We start from the raw sequence: 19,190 nt of genomic DNA, 5'->3' as shown, positions 1-19,190 counted from the left end.
CTGGCACAATCTGTCAATTTCCCGACCCGGATCTCAGTCAACGGAGCATCTTCTCTTCTGGATTTGGTTATGACAAACTTCCCTGAAAATGTCTGCTGCTCTTCTTCTGCTCCAATCGGCTCATCTGATCATGTGCTTGTCAAAGTGGACATCTCTCTGACCATTCTCAGAGAGCCTCCTCAGCGTCGACGAGTCTGGCATTTCACTCAGGCCAACTGGCACGGTCTTCAAGCAGCCATCAATCATCTGGACTGGTCTCCCATCTCTACCGCCTCTGACATCAACTCATCCTGGGAATTCTTTCAAAGTAAATTGCTCTCTCTCATGCACAGATTTATACCATCTCGTCTTCAGTTGTCATACCCTTCCTCCCGTCCATGGTACACGGAATCTTGTGGTGAGGCTGTTGCCCTGAAACAACTTGCTTTCATCTCCTGGAAAGCAAATCCAACGGAAGGAAATCTCATTTCCTTTCACAAAGCCCGAAACAAGTGTGTGTCCACCCTCAGGAGAGCCAGGAAACAATATCTCACCATTCTCAAGACCGAACTCTCTTATCTGTCTCCCTCTTCCAAATCCTGGTGGCGTCTGGTCAAATCTGTTTCTGGTGTTTGTTCCCCCTCCATCCCCTCTCTCACCTCAAATGGCTTAACGGCTGACTCCGCACGTGAAAAAGCTGAATGCCTCAACTCTGTGTTTGCCTCTAAATCTTGTGTCCCAAACCCATCCCTCTCTGTACCCACCGTACCCAGTCGTACCCAGCTGCTCCTGGACTCTGTGTCCTTTCCTCCTGACAAGGTGGAAAAGTTTCTGTCAACCCTCGACTCTGATTCTGCAACTGGTCCTGACGGCATCAGCCCACGGGTCCTAAAATCATGTTCTTCTGCTCTTTCACTCCCTCTTTCTGTTCTCTTCACCCTCTCTTTTGCTCAAGGTCATCTGCCATCTGCTTGGAAATCAGCCAACATCACCGCTTTGCACAAAAAAGGTGCAAAAACAGATCCCAGCAACTACAGACCAATCAGCCTTCTCCCAATTATCAGCAAAGTCATGGAATCCATCATTGCTTCAGATATTAAATCTTTCCTCTTCTCCAATGGCTTGATCTCTGATCATCAATTTGGTTTCAGACCTGGTCACTCTACTCTGGACATGCTGCTTCTGCTTTCTCAACAATGGATGGAGGTCCTCAACGCCAAACAGGAAATTAGAGCTGTCTCCCTTGACATTTCACGTGCCTTCGATACGGTCTGGCACCCTGCTCTGCTCTCCAAACTCTCCTCCTTTGGTATCCATGGAAATCTCCACGCATGGCTGGCGGACTTCCTCTCTGGTCGTAGTCAACGTGTGGCCCTGAATGGGTTTCTCTCATCTCCTCTTCCTGTTCAGGCTGGAGTTCCCCAACGTAGTGTTCTGGGCCCTGTGCTTTTTCTGGTCTTCATCAATGATCTCTCTGACTCTCTTGAAAATCCTCTCTATCTCTTTGCTGACGACTCTACTCTCTGTCGCTCCATTCCTCATCCTTCAGATCGGCAGTCTGCAGCCTCCTCACTCTCTGCAGACCTGGACAAAATCACAGACTGGTCAAACAAGTGGAACATGTCTTTCAATCCTGACAAATCTCACACTCTTACAATGTCTCTCCGAAAGGACCGACTGGACAACCCTCCCATCTACTTTCTCAACAATCCTCTCCAAGAAGTTCTGTCGCTCAAGCTTTTGGGTCTCACTATCTGCCATGATCTTTCTTGGGAAAACCACATTTCCAAGCTGGCCTCCAAAGCCAGTCGCCGACTGGGCATCCTCCGTCGTGCGAAGTCCTTCCTTGGCACACCTGAGCTCCTCACCACATACAAGGCTTTCATCCGCAGCTCAATGGAATACTGTTCCCCCCTCTGGGCTGGTGCTCCTGCCGCACACCTTGCTCGGCTTCACGCTGTTGAGGCCAAAGCTTTCAGAATCATTGGAATCTCCTGCGATGTAGTCAACGCCGAGGGCCTTTCACTCACTCACCGCAGGCAGGTTGGTGGTCTTTCTGTCTTCTACCGACTCCTCTCCGGCCTTGCTCCCCCAGCTCTCTCTGTGCTCTGTCCCCCCAATATTCCTTCAGGTCGCACAAGATCTGCCTGCAACCCTCTTATGGTTAAACTGCCAAAGTCTAGGCTCTCTGCTCACCTTCACTCTTTCATTCCCCTTTTCTCCCGCCTCTGGAACAAACTCCCCCACTCCCTTCAATCCCACTCCTCCCTCCAGGTCTTTAAAACAGCTGTTCACCACCATCTCTTATCGTCCCCCATCGAAAACCTTCATCTTTTCTACCCCCGGTAATTCACCCCAGAGTCCTTGCAGTGTTCATATGTTTTAATCCTCTCCCACCTCCCCCCAAGTCCTCCCGATGTCCCTGCTCTCAAATGTTGTGTTTGTGTCCTTCCCCCTCTTCCCCCTCTCTTTTGTGTCCTTCCCCCTCTCTCCCCATCTTGTCTGCCGCTCCCCTTGTTTTTTGTGTTTTGTGTGTCGGTTTGTCTTTTTGTGTGATTAATGTTAGCTCTTTCACGAGCCTCGATCTTGTATACAAAAAAAATACAAAAAAAAACCTAGACTCGTCACTGAAGATCACGTGATTCCAGTGTCCTGGCTGCCATTGACGGTGCTTTCTGGCCCACTGCAATCGGTGCTGGCAGTGTTGTCTGGTCAGGCGTGGCTTTCTCAGGGGATGCCTGGCACGATAGCCTGCTTGAACCAGTCGTTGGTTGACTAGCCTTCTGGATACAGGCACATTTGTCAGTTGCTGCCACTCAGCCCTAAGCCGATTAGCTGACTTGGTACGGCCATTGCAGACTAACCGGTGCAGCTGGCGATCATCCCTCCTTGTGGTTCTGCGGGGACCTCCTGGCCTCTGTATTGGAGTAGGGACACCCCTCTGAGCATTTCGTTTCAGGATCTTTGACACCTGACCTTGAGTGATGCTATACTGCCGAGCAATAGCACGCTGTTTCATGCCGCAATTTCGTAAAGCCACCACTCCATGACAAACAGCATTTTCGAGTTGACGGACCATCTCCAGAGGAAGCGGCAATAACTTTTGGAGACATGCAGCAGTTGTTTTCCACTAATACAGAACGCAGCAACCCTTGTATACCCGACTGTGAAACAATCATCAAATGCACCTGTCCATACATTTTGCCACGCCACCTGTGATATAATCCTGTTGTTGAATTCTTGCTGCGACAGACAATCAGTGACATCGTTCTTTCAACAAATAAATCACCAAAGTGTAAAAGAAACTCACCAGATTGATATACTGAGTTAAGAAAGTAAACCCAAGTCAAGAAAAAAAAAATATTCCATATTAAATGCCAAGTCTGTATGTATATATATATATAGATATACAGTCACGTGAAAAAGTAAGTACACCCCATGTAAAGTTTTGACTTTTTCAACATATTTCAACATACAGATATTTGATCTTCATTTCAACAATATTGATAGATAAAGGTGATAAAATATAACAAATATCATGAAACATTTACATTTTGTAGTTAAATACATTTAAATAAACATAAATGCAAATTTCACATGTGGAAAAAGTAAGTACACCCCTACATTTATCACTCCTTCAAATACCTAAAATTAGAATCAGGTGCACCAGCTCAGGTGCAAATGATTAGAACATTGTTGGAGAGGATCTTGGAGGAACCTGTCTTATTTAAACCTCAAACATTTAGTTTGGTTTACTCTTTGTTGTTGAAATGTGCGGTGTCAATATGCCTAGATCAAAAGAGCTCTCTGAGGCCTTCAGAAAGAAGGTTATAGATGCCTACGAGTCTGGGAAGGGAGTTAAAAAGATCTCCAAACAATTTGAAATCAATCATTCGACTGTCCGGAATATCATCTACAAGTGGAGAAGATTCCAAACAACTGCCAACTTGTTCAGGCCAGGCCGCCCCAGCAACTTCAGCCCGAGAGCAGACCGCAAGATGCTGAAAGAAGTCTCTAAGAACCCCAGAATGTCATCACGGGACCTACAGGTAGCTCTTGCCACTGTTGATGTCAAAGTGCACGAGTCTACCATTAGAAAGAGGTTGCACAAATTTGATCGACATTGGAGGTGTGCCAGGAGGAAACCTTTGCTGTCCAGAAAGAACATCAGGGCAAGACTAAAGTTTGCCAATGAACACCGAGGTAAAGACCAGCACTTATGGAACAAAGTGCTCTGAACAGATGAGTCAAAGGTAGAGCTATTTGGCCACAGTACCATAAGACATGTTTGGCGAAAACCAAAGACAGCATTTGACCACAAGAACCTGATACCAATTGTAAAGCATGGTGGTGGAAATATTATGGTTCGGGGCAGCTTTGCTGCATCAGGTCCTGGGCAGCTCACCATCATAGAATCCACTATGAATTATTCATTGTACCAGAGGGTGCTTGAGGATAATGTGAGGCCATCTGTCGGAAAGTTGAAGCTCAACCGAAGGTGCACCTTGGAACATGACAATGACCCGAAACATACCAGTAAATCCACCAAGGAATGGCTGAAAAGAAAGAAATGGAGTGTTCTGGAATGGTGAAGTCAAAGCCCGGATCTAAATCCCATCGAGATGTTGTGGGGGGATTTGAAACGAGCTGTGCATGCAAGAACCCCCTCAAACATATCACAGCTGAAAGAAATCTGCATGGAGGAGTGGGAAAAATTTCTCCCAGTCGATGTCAGAGACTGGTAGACAGTTATAAGAAACGCCTACTTGAGGTTGTTTCTGCCAAAGGGGGCAATACCACCTATTAGAGCCAAGGGTGTACTTACTTTTTCCACATGCGAAATTTGCATTTATCTTTATTTAAATTTACAATGGACTCCAAAATGTAAATGTTTCATGATATTTGTTGTATTATATATACACAAAGAATTAAGTTAAGCACCCCCCCCGTTTTTTTACAACCTCGCACATTACAAGTTTGTTGTCGTCAAAACAGTGTAATATACCCATGATATTGCTATATTTTCTGGAGAAGTGATATTATGGTCACATAAAAACATAACAATCATGCCGTTTTCAATATTTTATTCTGAATAATTTAAGGTGAAATTTTTTGGGAATTTTAGGCATATTTTCACCTCAATTTAAGTATGGAGCTATAGGTCCATCATGGACAGTGTGGATGACGTTTATGTTTTCTAACGTACAGTCATTGTTCTGAGAAGACCTCTAGCGATCTTTGCGTCAATAACGTGTGTAGGACCCACGTGATCGGATCACTGACTCAACCAATCACTTTTTTTCACTTTGATCACTCAATTTCATCAATGGATAATTGCTAATGTCATACCAATCATTATTTGATCTCACATACCTTAGAATATATGCCAATGTATACGTATACACAAAGAATATATATTAGGGGGTGCTTACCTTAATTCGTTGTGTAGGGGTGCTTAACTTAATTCTTTGTGTATATTATATTATGTTTATGTTGTATTATGTTTTATTATATTATGTTGTATTATATTATATATATTTATCTATCAATATTGTTGAAATGAAGATCAAATAGCTGTATGTTGAAATATGTTGAAAAAGTCAAAACTTTACATGGGGTGTACTTACTTTTTCATGTGACTGTATGTAATATGTATATATACGTTGTGTGTTCAAAAAGTATCTGACCTTTGTTCATAAAAGATACTCGCATCCAGATAAAAATTTTTTTATAATAATCTCGTTCAAAGTAGTCCCCTTGGGCTGCCACACACTTCTCCCAACGGTTCTGCCACTGTCGGAAGCAGCGCTGGAACGCCTCTTTTGGAATGGCGCGCAGCTGGTCCATCGCATTCCGCATGATGTCTTCTCTGGAGTCGAAGAAGACGGTCAGCATGACTTTGACATTGATGCGGACCTGCCTTGCTTGTTTTGGCCTCGGGGATGTTGGATGCTTCCATTGTGATGACTGCAACTTGGTTTCTGGGTCGTACCCATAAACCCAGGACTCATCGCCAGTGATCACTGTGTTGAGGAAGCTGGGATCGCTGTTCACAGTCTCCAGCATGTCCTGTGCGATCTCCAAACGGCGTTGCTTCTGCTCAATCGTTAGCAGCTTTGGTGCGAACTTCGCTGAGATTCTCCTGAAGCCCAAATCCTCCTTCATAATGGAATGAACGGTGTTGAATCTTGCGGATCGTTTCCACTTGGGAATCGCCAAGCTTTACACAAATTTGATGCAGTAGCGTTGTTCAAGTTTTTCCGTCATTTTGTCAAAAACGAAAATCCGACGGCGCTCACTTACATGTCCTCACTCATCGGCGGTCTGCCGTAGAATGACAGCTTCTGCAGGTGGGAAAAAATTCACGCGTGCGCATTAGGATCGCCTACATACGTGCACCAATCAACGCCTCCCTAGCTTCTTTTTTTTACGCACAAAAAATAAAGGCCGGATACTTTTTGAACACAGTAGTATATATATATATATATATATATATATATATATATATATATATATATATATATATACATATATATATATATAATGTATATCGCAAGATCGCATACATCTTTGCTCTCTAATGACAAAATGATAGCAGTCTGGGGATGGGGGTGGGGCTGAGGAGAGATAGTCGAAGATGAGACACTTGCTTGGTGGACAGAGGCCTGCTTTTGGCATAGGCCTAGGGCAGGATCTTGGTCTCAGAGAATCTAGCATATTGATATTTTTAATCTGCTGGCAATCATCGGAGAGATAACAAGGATTGAGGAAGTGCAATCTATTTCATTAAAGCTCAATTAAACCTTTGTGGCGGACACGAAAGCACTGGCGTGGTGACATCACCCCGCACACCAAGTGGGGGTGGGCCACGCCCGAGAGAGAGGCGTGGCCTCAGGATATACACGGGGCGCGCAGCCCGGAGAGACCAGTGCTGCAGTTTGAGTTCTTTTAATAAAGACTCTTTTGCTATGAACCGCGTTGTCCGCCTCCTCTTATCGTAAGCCTTAGCGCGTGCAGCACCGCGCTTCATTTGGTGACCCCGACGTGATCTCCCCGAGCTCGGCGACATGCGCCCGTCGGTCCGAATGGACCATATGCTGTCGCTGTTGGGCGACGAAGCCCCGGGTTTTCTATTCCGGGCGCTTTTCCGTCGCCAACTACCAGCACAGGTACGCCTCGCGTTGGCCGGTACCGTGATAAATAGACTACGGATTTTTATGTTAAGAAAATAGGCCTTTTATGTTTTGAAAAGCGGGAATTTTTTTTTTTATGTGAAAAAATCCCGAAATATTTTTTTCTCCCGTTTTATTCATTCTTTATTTTTACCAAGTTTTTCAGAAATCAGACAAAAAAGAACAAAAAATGGTAAGCTTTTTCCTGCACAACATTAAGCACTCTGGGCTAGTAAACAGGTAAAAAATGACGTTCAGGTACCTTTATTGCAACCGCATTGTTTGATAAGTAGAGGACTAGAAGAAATTGACAAGACCCTTTTAGGAACGGTTAAAGTAGGTGTTTGAAATCATTATCTTGGTCATGTTCTCCTTGGTGAGGCGGTGTCGGCGGTCGGTGAGGACGTTTCTGTAGACGGAGAAGGACCTTTCCACGTCGACGCTGACGATGGGGCAGTACCTCAAGATGGGGATGTCGGCAAGCTTGACTCCAGCCGGCACACCAACCTCAGATCCGTGCTGATCTCCATCCAGGATCAAAGCCACTGTCCTCAGCACACCAATGTCAGGATTGCGCTGCAGCACCGCCTTGAACTTGGTGAGCAGGATCTCCTTACGGCAGCCTCGGATCTTTTCGAGCTCCTCCTTGGCCTGATCAAGGAGCTGGAAGGCCTTGGCCAGCTCCATGCCGGCCTCCTCCAGCTGCTTAAGGATCTTCGGGATGAACGACACGTGGGCATTTAAGAAGACCAAACTGAGCTTGATGTCCGCCTTTCCGAACAGGTCCTTGGCACTCCGGATTGCCATCGCGTCGTCATCGTTCAGCTGGTCCACAATGTACTTGACGGCCTCGAAGTGCTTGGCGTAAAACACCGCGGCGTCGATCCACGTCCCCCACCGAGTCAGAATGGGCTCCGGGGGGAGAGAAAGATTGGGCTGCTGCTCCTTCCAAAGGACAACACGCGACGGGGCTTTAACGAACACCTTCTTCGTCGTGGCAATCAGGTCGTTGACGTCCTTGAACATTTCTCGGACTGTCTCGCAGACACGGTGGAGCGCGTGGGCAACGCAAGTCACATGCAGCAAGTCCGGGAAGAGTTCCTTCAGGGCATGGCCGGCCTTGATCATATAGGCCGCGGCGTCGCTGACGAGGACCTTGAGGCACTCCGGCTTGAAATCAGGCCAAAGATAGCGCAGCGTGTCATTGACTGTGCGCACGATCTCCCCGGAGTTGGTCTTCTCCAGAAACATGCACTGGACGAGGTGGGGACGAAAGTACCCCTCCTTGGACAAGCGTCCCGCTATGATGTTGGCCACATATCGACCTGCCGAATCGGTCGTCTCGTCGACGGACAGCCAGATGGGCTGCTGTCCGAGGTCGGCACGGATCCCCGCCAAGGCCTCGTCGTAGCACTTGTCGAGGTAGTGCTTTCGAATCCAGCTTTCATCGGGGATCTGGAGAGTGATGTGCTTCTCCAGGAACGACCGGAGGGCAGGGTTTTCCAATTTCGACCATGGGATGCCAGCGGCCAGCATGGCCTGGCACAGCTCCTGAGCCACGACGTCGCACTTGTGCCTCTTTCCGCCACCAAAGTCCTCCATGGTGGCTTGCGTGACCGTCCTCTTCTTCTTCAAGGCCAAGTTGCTCTTGTGGCAGTCTCCTCGGACATGTTGGGCCAACTCAGACTTCTGCTTCGCCCGGAAAGTCTTTTCACAAGCTCGACAGAAAGCCGTGTCACTCGACACGTACTTGAAGGTGGCCCCATCGCTGCCAGCGTTGAATTCCTTCAGCCACTTGTCACGAAGAGCAGCACTCATCTTGATAGGAGACTTGTTCACACTTTGTGTACACTCTCTCACTGTAGTACACCGCCTCACTGTTGTACACGCTGGGGACGCAACGCACGCAAGTGGACGCAACGTTTTGTTTTTGAGATCGATCGCAGTTAAAAATTTCGATCGCAGTTAAAAATTTCCAAAAATTCCCTAATTTTTTTTAGTGTTGCCAGACATTTTCGACCAAAAAGGGCATTCTTTTTTATTTTTCCCGAAAAAGGGCGAAATTCTTTTTTTCTCCGAAAATAGCAAAATAATTTTTTTGCGCGCAAAAAAGCCGTTTTATGTGAAAAAATTTTTTTTATTTTTTCACATAAAAATCCGATGTGCAGTGATAACGGAACCCCGAGCTCTGGCCGCCGAGGCAGACAGGTACTTCGCGGCTTTGGACACGCGGGCGGGTTTCGGGGCGGCCGTCGCGGCTCCCGAGGCTGCGGCGGCTGCGGAGGTGGTGGACCACTACCCTGACGCACGCCTCATGGCTGCGGAACCTCCGGCCTACCCCGATGCGCGCCTCGTCGCGGCCGCCACGCCCCGCCCGCCACCGCGGAGAAAACCGCTGGCTCCACCAGCCTGGCAGAGCCAGCCGCGCTCCTCCAGCTCCACCACCTGGTGCCAGTTCCACGCCAGGTTCGGCCACGAGGCTCGACAGTGTCGCCCGCCGTGCTCCTTCGACAGGTCGGGAAAGGCCCGGGCTGGCGCTCGATAGTGGCAATGAGCGCCGGCCGTTCGAACAGCCTACTGTTCATAACGGACACCTTATCCAGGCGCCGTTACCTGTGCGACACGGGAGCGCAGGTGAGTGTCGTTCCTGCCGATACGTCGGACAAGCAAACCGCGGGCGGGGGCCCCGCGCTGCTTGCCGCGAACGGGACGCCCATTCGTACGTACGGAAAACGCTGCCTCTCTCTGCGGTTCGGAGGGCAGGTTTTCCGATGGTCGTTCGTCACCGCCGACGTGCCCATGGCATTGCTTGGCGCGGACTTCCTGTGCGCAAATGGGCTCCTGGTCGACGTAAAGCACAGACGTCTTGTCCAGGCCGAAACGTTCAGCTCGCTCGCTTGTGCGCTGCCCAGCTCGTCGAGCAGCTCACTGAGCGGCTCACCGAGCGGCTTGCCGAGTGGCTTGCCGAACGGTTCGGTTCCGGCCACGTTGATCTGTATGCTTCCGGCAGCGGACGAATTCACCCGCCTCCTCGCCAGCTTCCCGGCCCTCACGCGGCCCACCTTCTCGGCGGGGGCCGTCAAGCACGGGGTGGCACATCACATCCCCACCGTCGGGCCACCGGTATACGCCCGGGCACGCCGCCTCGAGCCGACGAAGCTAGCGGTAGCAAAAGCGGAGTTTCGCTACCCTGGAGCGACTCGGCATCGTTCGGCGCTCAGAGAGTGCTTGGGCATCGCCGCTGCACATCGTGCCGAAGCCCGGCGGGGGATGGCGACCGTGCGGGGACTATCGCCGTCTCAATGACGCCACCACCCCCGACCGCTACCCCGTCCCCCACATTCAGGACTTTTCCGCCCGTTTGGCGGGCATGTCCTTCTTCTCGAAGGTGGACCTCATACGCGGCTACCATCAGGTCCCCGTCAGGCCGGAGGACATCCCGAAGACGGCGGTCATCACGCCATTCGGACTTTTCAAATTCCTGCGGATGCCCTTCGGTTTGAAGAATGCGGCTCAGGCGTTCCAGCGGCTGATGGACAGCGTCCTGCACGACTTGGATTTTGTATACGTCTACCTGGACGATATCCTCATCGCCAGCGCGTCCTGCGAAGAACACCTACACCACCTCCGCACGCTCTTCGAACGCCTGGGCCAGTATGGCCTGAATGTGAACCCCGCAAAGTGCCGGTTCGGCGTCGCCGAAATCGATTTTTTGGGGCACCGCTTCACCAGGCACGGAGCCGTCCCCCTGCCGGCCAAGGTGGAGGCGGTGAAGGGGTTTCCGCGCCCCCGCATGATCAGGGGGCTCCAGGAGTTCCTGGGCATGGTGAACTTTTACCATCGGTTCCTGCCCCGTATCGCCCAGCTCCTGCGCCCCCTACACGAAGCTCTCCGAGGTAAGCCGGGCAAAGGTGACGTTACCTGGACCGAGCAGATGGACGCGGCGTTCACGGGCGCGAAGCTCGCCTTGGCTAACGCCACCATGCTCTCGCACCCGGCGCCCGATGCACCGATCGCCCTCACCACCGACGCCTCGGACTACGTGGTGGGCGCGGTGCACGAGCAATGGGTGCGTGGTGCCTGGCAACCGCTGGCATTCTTTAGCCAGCAGCTTCGGCCACCCGAACGCCGCTACAGTACCTTCGACCGCGAGTTGCTCGGGGTTCACTTGGCGGTCAGGCACTTCCGCCATCTGCTCGAGGGCCGTGCGTCACGGCCTTCGTCGACCACAAGCCGCTGGTCTTCGCGATGGGCAAGGTCACCGAGCCGTGGTCAGCCCGGCAGCAGCGTCACCTCTTGGCCGTGTCCGACTACACGACGGACATCCGGCACGTCGCGGGGAAGGACAACCCGGTGGCGGATTGCCTTTCCCGGTCCGTCGCCCACGCAATCCACCTCGGCATTGACTATGCCCGGATGGCAGCGGACCAGGCCGCTGACCCCGACGTCCAGGCCTTGCGGACCGCGGTCACAGGCCTCCGCGTCACCGAGGTGCCGTTCGACGGCGCGGCCGCGGCCCTCTTGTGCGACGTCTCCCTCGGGCGGCCTAGCCCCATCGTGCCCGCGGGCTGGCAGCGCCAGGTGTTTGACGCCATCCACGGCCTGTCCCACCCGAGCACGTGGGCCTCCCAGAGGTTGATGGCCGACAAATTCGTCTGGCATGGCCTCCGGAAGGCCGTCCGCGGCTGGGCCAGGACGTGCCTCGCGTGCCAGCGCGCCAAGGTGCACCGGCACACCCAGGCCCCATTGGCCCCGTTTACGGTGCCGGAACGCCGGTTTGACCATGTCCACGTGGACCTGGTGGGACCTCTGCCCCCCTCGCGGGGTTTCACCCACGTCCTCACCATGGTGGACCGCACCACCCGGTGGCCAGATGCCGTGCCCTTGGCGTCGACGACGGCGGCGGACATCGCGCAGGCGTTCATCGCCACCTGGGTCGCCCGGTTCGGTGCCCCCTCAGACATCTCGTCCGACTGCGGCCCCCAGTTCACCTCGGAGCTCTGGGGGGCGGTCGCGCGGGGGCTCGGGGTCCAGCTGCACCGAACCACGGCCTACCACCCCCAGGCTAACGGCCTGTGCGAGCGATTCCACCGCTCATTGAAGGCCGCGCTCCGGGCCACCCTCCGCGACGGCGGCTGGGTCGACAGGCTCCCCTGGGTCCTGCTGGGCCTCCGGACGGCACCCAAGGATGACCTGCGCGCATCCGCGGCGGAGTTGGTCTTCGGGCAACCGCTGTGGGTGCCGGGCGAGTTCCTCCCCGACTCCACGGCACCATGGTCCGTGGCACAGCAGCGCTCCGCTCTGCAGGAGACCGCCCAGAGGTTCGCCCCGGTGCCAACGGCACACCACGGGCACCCACCGACGCACGTCACCCCGGAGCTTCGCACGGCGGAGTACATCTTCGTCCGCCACGATGCCCACCGGACACCACTGCGGCCCCCATACGATGGGCCTTTCCGCGTCCTGGAGACCGGGGTGAAGCAGTTCACCCTGGACATCGGCGGTACTCCTGACCGCGTTTCTGTGGACCGCCTCAAGCCGGCCCACCTCGACGTGGACCACCCACCGCCAGTGGCCCGGCCCCCGCGTCGGGGCCGCCCCCCTGCGGGCGGTCCCCCGGCACTGCCCAGCCCCGCCGCCACGCCGCCTCCCGGTCCTGCACCCATCCCAGGGGCAGCCGGAGGCATCCCAGATGGCATCCCTGCAACCCAGACGCCGCCAGTTGCCAGAGGGTGCTTCGGCCGGGTCATCCGTTTGCCCCGCAAACTGACCCTTCAGGTGCGCGGGGATTCTGGGGGGGGGGGGGGGGCGTGTGGCGGACACGAAAGCACTGGCGTGGTGACATTACCCCGCACACCAAGTGGGGGTGGGCCACGCCCGAGAGAGAGGCGTGGCCTCAGGATATACACGGGGCGCGCAGCCCGGAGAGACCAGTGCTGCAGTTTGAGTTCTTTTAATAAAGACTCTTTTGTTATGAACCACGTTGTCCGCTTGCTCTTTTCGTAAGCCTTAGCGCGTGCAGCACCGCGCTTCACCTTGATTTCAAATAAAATCGACAGTAATTGTGACTAAGGTAAAAAAGGAAGCTCACCTCCCATTTTCCTTGTGAAAATGGTCGTCATATTCGCGAAGATGATTTTTAAGCCTTTTCTTGTTGGCACGTGCCTCCTTCAACTGCTCCAGCAGCTCATCTCTAGTTGGGTGGGAAATGATTAACAATAAATTAAAATGTCCCTAAACATTGATTATTACAGGTGTTCGTTATAATGCAGGACTCATGAAGACCTGAATGACACAATGTACCAGGTAAACAGAATGGCAGAGGGGTGGAGTGTAACCATCATTTGGAAGCATCACTCCATGCGGGTATTTGTGCATTTTTGTCAGCCTTTTGAAGTCCACACCTGTGCCATTCTCTAGACGGTCTACTTTGTATACACAGAAAATAATAAGTGAAGGTGAGTGACGAGCAGTAAAAGGGACAAAAGCGCCGGTGAGAGTATAAAAGTACAGAAGTGGTTATGGGAGAAATCACGAGATGGTGATGGACAAGACTTTTGAAGATCTCAAATGAAAATCATGGGAAAACAGACGAAGGGATTCCACAGACACGTGAAAGATGGGATGAAGGAATAGAGGTGAGCATCAAACGTATGCTTGAGGAGGGTAATGACTACCCCGTTAAACCACCTCCCCCACTTAAAAATTGCCAGTTTTTCCTCCCTCAGAGTTTACTTCTGCATCCTTGTTTACTTCTTGCCACCCACCTGCATCCTTGTTTACTTCTTGCCCCCCACCTGCATCCTTGTTTACTTCTTGCCCCCCAACTGCATCCTTGTTTACTTCTTGCCCCCCACCTGCATCCTTGTTTATTTCTTGCCCCCCACCTGCATCCTTGTTTACTTCTTGCCCCCCACCTGCATCCTTGTTTACTTCTTGCCCCCCACCTGCATCCTTGTTTACTTCTTGCCCCCCACCTGCATCCTTGTTTATTTCTTGCCCCCCACCTGCATCCTTGTTTACTTATTGACCCCCACCTGCATCTTTGTTTACTTCTTGACCCCCACCTGCATCCTTGTTTACTTCTTGCCCCCCACCTGCATCCTTGTTTACTTCTTGACCCCCACCTGCATCCTTGTTTACTTCTTGCCCCCCCACCTGCATCCTTGTTTACTTCTTGCCCCCCACCTGCATCCTTGTTTACTTCTTGCCCCCCACCTGCATCCTTGTTTACTTCTTGCCCCCACATGCATCCTTGTTTACTTCTTTCCCCCCACCTGCATCCTTGTTTACATATTGCCCCCCACCTGCATCCTTGTTTACTTCTTGCCCCCCACCTGCATCCTTGTTTACTTCTTGCCCCCCACCTGCATCCTTGTTTACTTCTTGCCCCCCACCTGCATCCTTGTTTACTTCTTGCCCCCCCCACCTGCATTCTTGTTTAGTTCTTGCCCCCCACCTGCATCCTTGTTTACGTCTTGCCCCCCCCACCTGCATCCTTGTTTACTTCTTCCCCCCCCCACCTGCATCCTTGTTTACTTATTGCCCCCCACCTGCATCCTTGTTTACTTATTGCCCCCACCTGCATCCTTTTTTACTTATTGCCCCCCACCTGCATCCTTGTTTACTTCTTGCCCCCCACCTGCATCCTTGTTTACTTCTTGCCCCCCACCTGCATCCTTGTTTACTTCTTGCCCCCCACCTGAATCCTTGTTTACTTATTGCCCCCCACCTGCATCCTTGTTTACTTCTTGCCCCCCACCTGCATCCTTGTTTACTTCTTGCCCCCCACCTGCATCCTTGTTTACTTATTGCCCCCCACCTGCATCCTTGTTTACTTATTGACCCCCACCTGCATCTTTGTTTACTTCTTGACCCCCACCTGCATCCTTGTTTACTTCTTGCCCCCCACCTGCATCCTTGTTTATTTCTTGCCCCCCACCTGCATCCTTGTTTACTTCTTGCCCCCCACCTGCATCCTTGTTTACTTCTTGCCCCCCACCTGCATCCTTGTTTACTTCTTGCCCCCCACCTGCATCCTTGTTTATTTCTTGCCCCCCACCTGCATCCTTGTTTACTTATTGACCCCCACCTGCATCTTTGTTTACTTCTTGACCCCCACCTGCATCCTTGTTTACTTCTTGCCCCCCACCTGCATCCTTGTTTACTTCTTGACCCCCACCTGCATCCTTGTTTACTTCTTGCCCCCCCACCTGCATCCTTGTTTACTTCTTGCCCCCCACCTGCATCCTTGTTTACTTCTTGCCCCCCACCTGCATCCTTGTTTACTTCTTGCCCCCACATGCATCCTTGTTTACTTCTTTCCCCCCACCTGCATCCTTGTTTACATATTGCCCCCCACCTGCATCCTTGTTTACTTCTTGCCCCCCACCTGCATCCTTGTTTACTTCTTGCCCCCCACCTGCATCCTTGTTTACTTCTTGCCCCCCACCTGCATCCTTGTTTACTTCTTGCCCCCCCCCACCTGCATTCTTGTTTAGTTCTTGCCCCCCACCTGCATCCTTGTTTACGTCTTGCCCCCCCCCCCACCTGCATCCTTGTTTACTTCTTGCCCCCCCCACCTGCATCCTTGTTTACTTATTGCCCCCCACCTGCATCCTTGTTTACTTATTGCCCCCACCTGCATCCTTTTTTACTTATTGCCCCCCACCTGCATCCTTGTTTACTTCTTGCCCCCCACCTGCATCCTTGTTTACTTCTTGCCCCCCACCTGCATCCTTGTTTACTTCTTGCCCCCCACCTGCATCCTTGTTTACTTCTTGCCCCCCACCTGCATCCTTGTTTACTTCTTGCCCCCCACCTGCATCCTTGTTTACTTCTTGCCCCCCACCTGCATCCTTGTTTACTTATTGCCCCCCACCTGCATCCTTGTTTACTTCTTGCTCCCCACCTGCATTCTCCCATCTCACCCTCTCTTTCTGTGCTCCTTTTGTTCTATTGTGTCCTGATGCATTCTGGGTTCTAGCTCTTCCACGACCATTCACTCTGTATACACAAATACAAGAAACTGTGGAATGGCCGCACTCACAACGACAGGCCAACTTCATGCGGGGGTTTCATGGTCGGTGACAAATAGTGCTAAGCACACCCAAGTTGGGCCTTTCGTGTCTGTCATGGCTTGTTCACCCTGAAATTTCACCGCGAGTCTCCTGACAAACTCTGCCTTACCAACACTTACTAACTATACCATGCATAACATCATACATTAATTTGATATATTTTACACTAGTTTCCAATAGAATGACCTAGTCTTTGTCTTGCGACTATTTTACAATCACATGTATTGATTAGTCTTAAACATGGGGGTAAGGTAGTTAACACAATAAGTCCATTTAGACATGGTAAAGTATTTCGCTCACTAATGTTTCGTCTCGACATTGACGTCATGCCAAAATGTCGCTGATTGCTTTACATTGTACTTTGTACTTCGTGGGCCAGTGGTACACTCAAAGAATGCAAATTCAGCCTCAGAAGCCATCGAGGTGCATGCAACACGTGTCCGAACGATCGACATGAATTGCAACTTTATCATCAATGGCCATCGTATTACTTTACCTGTATCTTACTTGGAACATACTGTTACGGCCCCGGGTTCGGGTTTACTACGAGGGGGTTAGCCTCCATTTCCTCCCGAACTTACCGAGCCTGAGGCTGCCGCGCACGAATAACTTCGTACTTCGGCAGGTTGCGAAACAGCAACTACGAAAGCCAATTGGTCCGTCGCGTGATAGCTTAGCTGTACCACGTGACGGTCCCAATCGGGGAACGTACCTATGTACCTTCCGGCGGCGTACCAAAGTTAGACGGCCGAGAAACCGTTGGTACCCGCCGGGCTAATATTCATTTTGTTATGGCCGATCGTTATTCTGGTTGCGAGCAATGGCGGATCAATGGAGGAAGAGACATTCACGGACAGAGAGAAAAGGTAACGTTTAACGATTCGATTTATTTACAAATATTTACAGTGAAACTTATTGATAGGAAAGAAAAAAGGACGAGAAGTGCTTAGCTGATCCTATGCCTTATTACGATTACAACAAATAAACACTACATGGGCCCAGCACACATTCACGGGGGAGGGGAGGGGAAAACGAATGTTGGAAACCTGTTAGTACAAAGGCCACGATGTTCCAGATGCCTCTCCTCACGACACCTTTTGTCTCGACCTCACCAACGAGCACCTGTCCGGCAAACGGCAGTCCCGAACACGAGCGGGTAGAGTCGATCCCAGCACGAACAAGGGCAGGGAATCCCAGCACGAACACCAGCAGGTAAACAGGCACGTGCAGAAAGAGTCCAAGCCATGCACACGTGAGGGAGTCCGGCGGCCAACAGAGAACAGGGAGAGTCGACAGACAGAGAACAACAGAAAACACGGCCAAGAGAGCAATCACGTGCAGAGGCCTGTGAGAGGGTCCGGCCTAGAGCCCACGTGCACAGCCACCAAGTCCAAGGCCAAAAAAAGTGAACGACACATGTAGGGGCCTGTGAGAGGTCCGACCAAGAAAGGAGCACACGTGTACTGCCGACCGAGTCCAAAGCCAGGAGCGAAAATAATGCAGGCACGTGCTCGGTGAACCCAGGAAGAAAGGGCGAACAATGCGTGTGCAAGGCCTTTTTGTCCAGCCCTGACAAAAGGGTGGGGCTGCTGTTCGAGGATGTCCGGGCTCCCGATTGGTGGAGCCCATCACTCTGCCCCACAAGCTCCCCCGAAGTTCCTCAGGCCCTGATTGGTAGAGTGTCGCTCTGGTCTTTGGTCTGTCTTCTGTCCTTCAAGACTCAAAATCAATTTGTGGATACAATCTTTGTGCATCTGCCTGGTAAATTATCCCTTATGAGAGGAGGACCTGTCTTTCCATTCCCCAATGCATGACATACTAACCCAAAATAAGGGGAAGGGGCTAAGACAATGGTCTGCTATGAAATAAGTATTCTAAGAGACCTGTATGGTGGTTGCCATTACTTTTTAGCAGTTCCCAAAAGCGCAAAAATACATATATGTATATATCATAGGATTGAGACTGCGTAATACCATCGTGGTAAAGCCCCCCACCTGCATCCCACGTGGTACACACGTACACACACACACACACACACACACACACACACACACACACACACACACACACACACACACACACACACACACACACTGTGTATATGCTCAATTATGCACACGTTCAAATAAGTGCCATGGAACGCCATGACTTGTGGATAATAAATGCAGCATCAGTCTGCTTCAATAAAATTAATGAGAAGAGGAAGAAGAAGAAGAAGCAGGAGAAGAAGGGCAACATTAAGTTGTGGAATAAACTTGCTTACAGTGATGTGCCATGAATATTGGCAAAAGAGAATCTTGTGTGTTCAGCATCATCAGTGGGAGATACAAACTCTGCCGGCTTCTCCTGCTGACAGGGATCGGTTTCATTGATCAATATTACACTCATGTCATGGAATGAAGGGCTGTCTGCACCACTTTCCCTCCCCTCCTCCTCGCTCTCTTCCTCTTCCTGGAGATGTAATACAAACAGTACGCTCAAGATCAGTCAGTACACATGATCGGACACTTCCATCAATACATGGTACCTTGGTGAAAATGAGCTACACTCGTGAACAGATAAGGAGTTCATGAAGTCCATGAGTTTCATTGTATTACGAGCCTTCAAGAGAGGAGGAAAATGCCCCGACCTATTCATTTTAAACAAAAGAGGAGTCTGACAGTGTGTGAGCGGAACAATGATTCACTTCATGCTGAGAGGTTCATATTCAACCAGGGTCATGAGCACCTGAATCGCTTTATTGGCCGAGGGAGCTTGCAGGTAATATATTCTTGTAACGAGAGTAGAACGCACTTCTCTATCGATTTGCATGCCACACACGGTGTTAGTCTCGGTAAACAAAGGATTGATCACGTGAGATTGCAGAAGCAATCAAAAACATTTTCGAAAACGCAAAAGGATGTCGGGATGTTACTCCATAAAGTACATAAACAAGGTAGCCATGATTACGAGAAATGTG

General features: G+C 51.1%; 1 protein-coding gene across 8 annotated transcripts in view; it reads right to left on the bottom strand.

Moving 5' to 3' along the window:
* LOC137433072 (protein FAM13A) overlaps positions 1–19,190 on the bottom strand; it is a 355,270-nt gene that overhangs the window by 38,003 nt on the left and 298,077 nt on the right. For all 8 annotated transcript variants that reach the window (XM_068125518.2, XM_078783916.1, XM_078783917.1 and 5 more), the window contains exons 11-12: positions 18,495–18,682; positions 13,243–13,344 (exon numbers count right to left, since the gene is read on the bottom strand). In XM_068125518.2, the coding sequence (XP_067981619.2) occupies positions 13,243–13,344; positions 18,495–18,682 (290 nt within the window). The remainder of the gene's footprint in view (positions 1–13,242; positions 13,345–18,494; positions 18,683–19,190) is intronic.

This window comes from Myxine glutinosa, chromosome 8 (assembly GCF_964187855.1).
Source record: "Myxine glutinosa chromosome 8, kmMyxGlut1.1, whole genome shotgun sequence".
Lineage (NCBI taxonomy): Eukaryota > Metazoa > Chordata > Myxini > Myxiniformes > Myxinidae > Myxine > Myxine glutinosa.
The sequence above is the reverse complement of the archived record's forward strand: the minus strand, read 5'-3'. Positions and strand labels throughout refer to the sequence as shown.